General features: G+C 57.9%; 2 protein-coding genes across 3 annotated transcripts in view; one reads left to right on the top strand and one right to left on the bottom strand.

Annotated features, from left to right (window-relative positions):
- The first annotated feature begins 6 nt into the window (after window positions 1-6).
- OPN1SW (opsin 1 (cone pigments), short-wave-sensitive) lies at window positions 7-4,588 on the top strand. Its single transcript, XM_010021998.1, has 5 exons — window positions 7-337; window positions 1,491-1,659; window positions 2,115-2,280; window positions 3,353-3,592; window positions 4,361-4,588. Exons 1-5 carry the CDS (start codon window positions 106-108, stop codon window positions 4,481-4,483), a joined length of 930 nt encoding a protein of 309 aa, XP_010020300.1. The 5' UTR covers window positions 7-105; the 3' UTR covers window positions 4,484-4,588.
- Window positions 4,589-6,576: 1,988 nt separating this feature from the next.
- CALU (calumenin) overlaps window positions 6,577-9,537 on the bottom strand; it is an 8,826-nt gene continuing 5,865 nt past the window's right edge. For both annotated transcript variants that reach the window (XM_010021996.1, XM_010021997.1), the window contains exons 3-6: window positions 7,736-7,902; window positions 7,483-7,543; window positions 6,836-7,035; window positions 6,577-6,681 (exon numbers count right to left, since the gene is read on the bottom strand). In XM_010021996.1, coding sequence (XP_010020298.1) covers window positions 6,577-6,681; window positions 6,836-7,035; window positions 7,483-7,543; window positions 7,736-7,902 — 533 coding nt within the window. The remainder of the gene's footprint in view (window positions 6,682-6,835; window positions 7,036-7,482; window positions 7,544-7,735; window positions 7,903-9,537) is intronic.

Genomic DNA, 9,537 nt, shown 5'->3' with positions numbered 1-9,537 from the left:
GAGGAGGAGTTCTACCTGTTCAAGAACGGGTCCCTCGGTGGCCCCTGGGACGGTCCCCAGTACCACATCGCCCCACCATGGGCCTTCTACCTGCAGACGGCCTTCATGGGCTTCGTGTTCCTGGTGGGCACCCCCCTGAACGCCATCGTGCTGGTGGTCACCATCAAGTACAAGAAGCTGAGGCAGCCCCTCAACTACATCCTGGTGAACATCTCCTTCTGCGGGTTCCTCGCCTGCATCTTCTGCATCTTCACCGTCTTCGTGTCCAGCTCGCAGGGCTATTTCGTCTTCGGCAAGCACGTGTGTGCCTTTGAGGGCTTCATGGGGGCCACCGCAGGTAGGTTGGCAGGGGGACCATTGTTGTATGGTGGGGTTGGAGGAGCCGGGTTACACACCACCATCTGGTGGGGCTGGAGGAGTTGGAGTGACTATGATGGACTGTTGAGGCTGGAATACTTGGGTTGGACACCATCACCTGGTGGGGTTGGAGGAGCTGGGGTTACCACCAGGGTCTGTTGGGGCTGGAAGACAGGTTGACCACCATCATCTGGTGGGGCTGGAGGAGTTGGGGTGATCTCTGTGGTCTGATGGGGCTGAAAGACTTGGGTTAGACACCATCATCTTGTAGGGCTATAGGAGTTGGGGTGACTGCCATGGTCTAATGGGACTCAAGGAAGGGCTGACCATCATGACCTGCTGGAACTATAGGGGTTGAGGTGACCACTATAATCTGGTGGGGCTGGAGGAGTTGGGGTGACCACCATGGTCTGACGGGGCTCAAGGTAAAGTTGACCACTGGGGTCTACTGGGGCTGTAGGTAGGAGCAATCACCATGGACTGGTAGGGCTGGATGACCTGGGGTGACCACCATCATCTGGTGGGGCTGGGGTAGGGGTGACTGCTATGGACTGGTGGGGCTGGATGAGTTGAGCTGATGGCCGTGGACTGGTGGGGCTCTACATAGGGTCGACCATCAGCATCTGCTGGGGTTGTAGGAGTCGGGGTGACCACTGTGCCTTCTGGACCTGTAGGAGTTACCTGGGGTAACCACGATCAGCTGGTGGGGCTGTAGGTAGGGTTGACCACCATGGCCTACTGGACCTATAGGAGTTAAGGTGACCACTATAATCTGGTAGGGCTAGAGGAGTTGAGGTGACCACCATGGTCTGATTGGGCTCAAGGTAGGGTTGACCACTGGGGTCTGCTGGACCTGTAGGAGCAGGGGTGACCATGATCAGTGGGTAGATGATTGTGCCTGTAGGTAGGGGTGACCACCATCATCCAATGGGGCTCAGAGGAGCTGGGTTCATCTGACTGGGCTCAGAGGTTGACCACCATGGTCTGGTGGGACTCAAGGTAGGGGTGACCACCATGGTCTACTGGATCTACAGGAGCAGAGGCGACCACCATGGTCTGGTGGGGCTGGAGGAGCCGGGGTGGGCTGGTTCTGGCCGTGGTGTTGGGCTGAGCCCCCTCCGTGGTGTCCCCAGGGCTGGTCACGGGCTGGTCTTTGGCCTTCCTGGCCTTCGAGCGCTACATTGTCATCTGCAAGCCCCTGGGCAACTTCCGCTTCACCTCCAAGCACGCGCTGGTGGTCGTGGTGGCCACGTGGGTCATCGGCATCGGCGTCGCCATCCCCCCCTTCTTCGGGTGGAGCAGGTGGGACTCGGGGTGACAACACGGGGGGACGTGGGGGTGGCATAGGGGTAATAGAGGGGGTATGGGGTGACACCGGGGTGGCACGAGAGGGCATGGGGTGACATTAGGGTGCCATAGGATGACGTAGGGGTGCCACCGGGGTGACACAGGATGGCATAGAGTGACATGGGGAGGTATGAGGTGGTATGGGTGACACTGGGGTGATGTTGGGGTGACACAGGGGGGTATGGGGTGGCATGGGTGACACTAGGGTGCCACGGGTATGCCACAGAGTGCCATAGGGTGACACGGGGGGTATGGAGGGACATAGGGGTGCCATAGGGCACCATGGGTGGGTGCCATAGGGCACCATGGGATCCCACAGGGCTGCCATAGGGATGCCGCAGGGGTACCATAGGGGCCCCATAGGGGCACTATGGGGGTGCCAGGCACGGTGCTGAGCGCGGTGCCCGCAGGTACGTGCCCGAGGGGCTGCAGTGCTCCTGCGGCCCCGACTGGTACACGGTGGGCACCAAGTACCGCAGCGAGTACTACACGTGGTTCCTCTTCATCTTCTGCTTCATCGTGCCCCTGTCCCTCATCATCTTCTCCTACTCCCAGCTGCTCAGCGCCCTGCGCGCCGTGAGTGCGGCTCCAGGCTGGGAACGGCATGGGAGGGATGGGGATGGAGGGAGGAGGCATGGCGGAAGGGAGGGAGGGAGGAAGGGAGGGATGGAGAGATGAAGGGATGGAGATGGAGGGATGTATGGAAGGAGAGAGGGAGGGATGGTGATGGAGGCTGATAGAGGGAGATGGAGGAAGTTAGAGGGAGGTGGAGGTAGGAAGGGCTGTTTGGGCAGAAGGACAGAGGCAGGATGGGGGCAGGAGGCACACAAGTGCCCATGGGTGGCACGGCTGGCACAGGCGGGATGGATGGAGGTGGGATGGGTGCATGGATGGATTGATGCAGGACGGAGGTGGGATGGATGGATAAGGGATGGAGGGAGGTGCCCATGGGTGGCACATCTGGGTGCAGGTGGGATGGATGCAGGACAGGGCAGGACAGAGGTGGGATGGATGGAGGTGGGTCCCATGGGTATCCATGTCTGGCACAGGTGGGGTGGGATGGAGGTGGGATGGGTGCAGGATAGATGCAGGATCTGGGTGGGATGGATGGAGGTGGGAGGGAGGGATGCAGGATGGATGGATATGGGATGGATACGGGTTGGATACGGGTGTCTGTGCCTGGCACAGGTGGGATGGATGGAGGTGGGATGGGTGGATGCAGGATGGATATGGGATGGGTGGAGTTGGTCCTGATGGGTGTCCCTGTCTGGGTGCAGGTGGGATGGATGGATATGGGATGGAGGAGGGATGGATAGATGCAGGATGGATGCAGGATGTGGTTCCCATGGATGTCGATGCCTGGGCGCAGGTGGGATGGATGGAGGTGGGACAGATGGATGAGGATAGATCAGGATGGATATAGGATGGATATGGGATGGGTACAGGATGGCTATGGGATGGTACGGGATGGGTATAGGATGGATACAGGATGGACACGGGATGGATACGGGATGGATATGGGATGGGTACGGGATGGGTACAGGATGGGTACGGGATGGGTACGGGATGGGTACGGGATGGGTACAGGGTGGGTATGGGATGGGTACAGGGTGGGTATGGGATGGGGTTGTCCCTGTGCGTGGTGCAGGTGGCGGCGCAGCAGCAGGAGTCGGCCACGACGCAGAAGGCAGAGCGGGAGGTGTCGCGCATGGTGGTGGTGATGGTGGGGTCCTTCTGCCTCTGCTACGTGCCCTACGCGGCGCTGGCCATGTACATGGTGAACAACCGCGACCACGGCATCGACCTGCGCCTGGTCACCATCCCTGCCTTCTTCTCCAAGAGCTCCTGCGTCTACAACCCCATCATCTACTGCTTCATGAACAAACAGGTGACACCGGACAGTGGGGGCACCAGGGGACACGTGGGCAATGGGGACATCCGGGGCTTCAAGAACATCTGGAGACCAGGAACACTGTGGGACACCCGGGTGATAGGGACATCCTGGGGTGCTCCAGAACATCTGGGGACTAGGAACATCCCAGGACACCAGGGCAATGGGGACATTATGGGACATAAAGATGATGGGAACGTCCAAGGAAACCCGGCTGATGGGGACACTCAGGGACACATGGACAGTGGGGACATCCAGGAGCATCAGGGCAATGAGGACATTCTGCGTGCTCAAGGACATCTGGGGACCAAGGAGATTGTGGGACATAAGGATGATGGGGACATCCAAGGAAACCTGGGTGATGGGGACACTCAGGGACACATGGACAATGAGGACATCCAGGGGTTCAAGAACATCTGAGGTTCAGGGGCACCCAGACAATGGGAACACCATGGGATACACAGATGATGGGGGCATCCTGGGACACCCGGACAATGGGGACACCCTGGGGTACAGAAAGACATCCATGGACCAGGAATGCTGGGGACACTTGTGGAGCAGGATCACCCAGGGGTGCCCATGGAGCGGGGCCCAGGAACCCCTTGTGCTGAGGGAAGGGGACACATGGGATGGGGAATGCCCAGGGCCATCCCACGTCCCCAGAGCCAGGAGATGGGACCAAGGTGCCACCAAAGGGGTGGAAGATGATGCCGGGGATGGGGATGGGGACACATGGGGCTGACCCAGCCCCATTCCCACCTGCAGTTCCGCGGCTGCATCATGGAGATGGTCTGTGGGAAGCCCATGACGGATGACTCGGACGTGTCCAGCTCTGCCCAGAGGACCGAGGTCTCCTCCGTGTCCTCCAGCCAGGTCGGCCCCAGCTGAGGAGCCACCAGCCACGCCCCCCCCACTGCTGTGGGGCAGGGGCCACCCCACGGCCGGCCTAGGATGTAGGTGCTGGTGGGACAATAAACCACCACCCTGGTCCCAGTGCAACGAGGAGCATCTGCGGCCCCACAAGAGGGTGGGGATGGGGGTCGCAGCCCCACGGTGCTGAGCCCCATGGAGGTGTCACTGTGGGGCTCTGCAGCATCAGCCTGTCCTGGGCACGCAGGCAGTGGTGGGGCAGGGAGGTGGGATGGTGTCCACCATCCATCCATGGGGCTGAGCTGCTCATCTGTGGGGCTGGCGTAATGCTGAGGCCCCCATCCATGCGGCTGGGGTGATGCTGGATCTCATCTATGGGGCTGGGTTGGTGCTGAGCCCCCCACCCATGGGGCTGGGCTGGATCCCAGCCCTGGGGTTGGGACAAGGATGGAAACCATCCACGGGGTTGGAGTGAGGCTGGGGCCTCATCTATGGAGCTGGGATGGGGCTGAGCCTCATCTGTGGGGCTGGGGTGGTTCCGAGCCCCCATCCATGGGGCTGGAGCAGCGCTGAATCCCATCCATGGGGTCGGGGACCAGCAGGCAGGACCCCCCCAGCCCCACACATCCCCCCATGGACTCAGGATCCCCATATCCCAACTGGTAGCGGGGGTGGGAAGTGATTCCGGAGCCGTGTCTGCCCTCCCCAGCCATGTAACCACTTCCAAAGGAAGGGATCCCACCGGAGCCCATCCTCCCGCTCCGGGAGAGCCGAGGTGGGGGCACCCCCCATGGCCTCATTTTGGGATAAAGCCAGAGGAATTCCATCAGGAGGCAGCGTGGGGTGGATGGAACCGGGATTTATTGAGCCACAGTTGGACACAACTGAACCCATCCCAACAAATAACCAGGGAATAAACATGGTGGGATGAGGGGAAGGGAATTCGGGAAGGAAATTAGTGTTTGGAGTCGTTAATGCTGCTCCCGGCTTCAAATCCTTTCGGGAAGAGGGACTTGAAGCCAAATCCCAGACCAGGATCATCGGATGCCCCACTGAGCTCTATCCAAATCCAACCGGGAAGAGCAACTATCCTGGTGGTTGGTGCTTTAACCCCTAGAGTGGGATTTAGGCAGAATCCGTGTGGATTTTCCATGCATCCCCTCAACCAGTGACCGGCATCAACCTCTCAACTGGAGACGGATCCATGTTGATGCTGGTTGGTGCCGGGATGGAATCGCAACATTCCCGGATCCACGTGGTTTAAAAACAAGGGAATTACGGATAATATTAACATCATTAATCATCATCACCCTGCCCTGGCCGGGCCGTTCCTCCTCGGAATGGGGGGGTTTGGGTGGATTAAAGGCACTTGGAGCGACATTCTGGGGTGGAAGAAGAGGGAAAACACTTGGATGGGCAACAAGAAGCCACCAGCATGTTGGGGTTGATGGTGCTTCATTAACAGGCCCATTAATGACCGGAGGACATGATGGTGGCCACTTGAGGCCAATGGAGAGGAGGTTTGGTGCTTCCAGCTCTTCCAGCAGGACAAGAGCGGGTGGGTTGGCCAAGGTGGGTCTAATCCGAGCCCAGCTCAACTCCAGGTCTGGTTTAGTGCTGGGTTTCCATCAGGATTATGGGGGTTTGGGCTTAGTTAAGTCAATTTGGGATCGTGATGGGTTGAGTTTGTTGGAGTCCACCCCAAGGAGGAAAGGCCAAGAACGAGGGTGGGTGAAGGGGAAGCCATGAGGTGGCTTCTTGGGAGGAGGAGGAGAAGTTCCTTCACGTCACATGGAACCCTCAGGAGTATAAAAATAAGGAGAAGTGGCTCAAACCGTCAGAGAATGAGTCAATCTAAAAAAAACCACCCCAAAAAACACCCCCCAACTGAAGCCCAAAAGCGCCGTTAAGAAGCGTTGGCTTTTCCCAACGGCATCTCCCCATCCCTTTGGGAAGGAAGGAGGAGATGGAAAGAGGACGGGAAGAGAGGGTTTCGTCGGCGACGTTGCACCTCAGCGCCTGACCCCAGCGGGCTCGGGAGCCCCCAAATGTTTCCGACCATCAAATCCCAGGAATTGGAAGCAATAAATTACGTGGGAATGGCTCCGGGCTCAGAACTCGTCGTGTCTCACCAAGGCCTCCCCGAAGTCCGTGGCCTGACTCCCCACGAACAGGTCGTACTTCTCCACGATCTCCTCCTTGGTCAACTTGCCATCCTGCAAGGAAAGAGGGATATTCCCATCAGCGACCCTCCATCACATCCCGTCTGCCCATGGTTTTCCCTTCCTTTGGTGTCCCAAACCCAGGTGAACCCCTCCACGGATGCAGAGCTCAGCCCTGGTGGGACACGCACCATGGTGCCATTCCCACCTTGTTCTGGTCGGACTCGTAGACGAGGTGCCGCGCTTCCGCCTCGGCGTGGTCGTAATCCGAAGGGAGGATCCAGTCTTTGGTTTCCTCTTTGTCCATTTTGCCGTCGCGGTTCTTATCCCGGAATTCCACAAACTGCTCCCGCTCCGTTTTCACCCACTCGGGTTCGTCGGCATCGCCGTCGTGGCTGTACATGTCACCTGGAAAACACAAGGTGCGCTTGGACACCATTCCAACAGCTCTTCCCAAGGGAGCAGCCACCAGTGGGAGATGGCTCCGCTGATGGACACGTTGACAAGACGCCCCTTTCCACCTTCAAGGACTCATTTTATATCCCTAAATCTCCCTCCAAATCCATGTGCAGAGGAAAGCGACGTTTCTCCTGATGTATTTTGGAGTTGGCAGCCCCCCACCATGGATAAATCCCATGTTTTGGGCAGACATTCCCATCCCTCCTGGATATGGGAGCTGCTTTTCCCACCCTGAGCCCTCAGCACCAGGAATCCCACCATGAGGTCGGAGCAAGGTCTAAAGTCAGGAGGTCATGAGAGATAAAATTCCAGGGGGGGAAGGGATGGGATAGCACATTCCAGCAGCAAATTCCAGGCTGGATGGAGCAAGGAGGGGACGCAGTGATGGCACCTCACCTATGTACTCCTCCAGGTCAATGAAGCCATCTCCATTCTTGTCTATGTCCTCCATGGTTTCCTGCAAGGAGATGATGGTGGGTTCCATGGAATTCCACCCCTTTCCCAGCACTGATCCAGCCCCAGGATGCCCAAACGCCTCCCACCCCCCCCCAAAACCCAGGTACCCACCACGGGCCCGTTCCTGGTGACCACCCAAACTTCCAACCTTCTCCATCTGCTCCTTCAGCACGACCGGGACGCAGCCACCCACCTGCACGACGATGTCCTTCATGTAGTCGTACTCCTCGGGGTGCAGGAAGGCCGTGAACTCCTCCTTGGTGGCCGTCAGGTCCCCGTCCTTGTCAGCCATCTTGAAGCGCCGCTCATCCCGCACCATCATCTGCTTGTAGTTAAACCCATCGTCGGGGTCCGGGTCATCTGCGGGGAGGAAGGGAAGAGGAGCACGGGGGGGTCAGCTTGGCCATGGGAGGTGGCTCGTGGGCATCAGAAACCAGCACAACGTCCTCAGCGCAACCTCAGCCTCTTCAACCCAACCTCGACACAAAGTCAACTCCTCAACCCCAACCTTGACACCCTCAACTCAACCCCAGCTCAACCTCAACCCCAACATCCTCAACTCAACCTCAGCTCAACATCAACATCCTCAACTCATCCTTAACATCCTCCACTCGACCTCAGCTCAACCTCAACATCCTCAACTCAACCTTCGCAACCCAACCTCGACTCAAGCTCCTCAGCTCAACCCCAACCCAACCTCTCCAACTCAACCTCCTCAACCCAACCACAACCTCAATTCAGCCCCCTCAACCTCAACATCCTCAACTCAACATCCCCAACTCAATCCCCTCAACCCCAACATCATCTCAACCTCAACATCCTCAGCTCGACCTCATCATCTCCAACTCAACCTCCTCAACCCAACCCCAACCTCAACATGCTCCACTCAACTCCAACCCTGACCCCAACCCCACCTGCTCAACCGAACTCCAACCTCCCAACCGCTGCCCACAGCAGCCTCCCTTGCAGCTACCAGCAGCCACCACGTCCCCCTGCTCCAGCTCCGGCAGGGGAAGACGAGGCGGAGCTGCCGGCAGCAGCATTCCCAGATGCCCTCAGGAGACAGGGAGCAGAGGGGGGTTATTTTGGCTGCCGCGGGCCCGGCAGCTCAGCCCGGGCTATTTCTGGAGCAGAATGTGTAAGGGGATATTGCTCCAAAGCCCGGGATCCATCACCCACAGTGGGAATATCTGGGCACATATGGACACCCGATATAGCCACGGCAACAGCGGCATACCGGCAGCGGCTTTGTTTGGGAAGCCTGCAGCGTCTTTGTTTGGGAAGCCTATAGGGAAAACAGGGATGGAAGAGGCCGGAGCCGAAGGTGAAGTTAAGCAGGAGCCAAGGCCTGGACTAAGATAAGGCTCACTCCCTGCTCTGTTTGCTGCAGCCAGGACAAAAGGGAGGGATTAAGCTGCTCTAAAGCACAATTAAACCTCAAGTTTCCCATTGTATTCCTGAGGTTTCACCCCAAAAGCAAAGGAAAACCATAGGATTGGATCGAGTTTGAACCAGGAGCTGCTGCTTTAACTGGATTTGGGGTTAAAACTGCCCCCAGATACTTGGAATTTTAGTCCCTTTGACCCTGGTGGCACAAAGGGAATGTTTTCCAAGGCAGGTGGAGGGTTGGGAGCCAGGGAACGGCTCCAGAGTGATTCCACAAGCTCCAGTTTTATAGGAGAAACAGGGATAGCTGGGGTTTAGCAGCCAGCAGTGAGCCAGGGGGGGCAGAAGGAGGGAAAAATACTTGTTATTATTATTACAACTCCTGTTTTCAGGAAGTTTAAAGGGAGTTTCACTCCCAGATGAAGCTTTGGGGCTCTTTATCACTTCATCACCACGTTTTATCCATCCAAAGGAGGGTTTGGATGCTTGGGAATGGATTGAAACCCGGCACCGACTCACTCCAAGCAGCTTTATCCCAACAGCGGGTGACTGAGACCATCCCAAATCCACCCAAAAGCATTGCTCCGGGATGACAAAAGGCAGCATTCC

Source organism: Nestor notabilis, unplaced genomic scaffold (genome assembly GCF_000696875.1).
Source record: "Nestor notabilis isolate BGI_N333 unplaced genomic scaffold, ASM69687v1 scaffold19759, whole genome shotgun sequence".
Taxonomy (NCBI): Eukaryota; Metazoa; Chordata; class Aves; order Psittaciformes; family Psittacidae; genus Nestor; species Nestor notabilis.
Note: the sequence above shows the minus strand (reverse complement) of the source record. Positions and strands in the feature narration are given on the sequence as shown.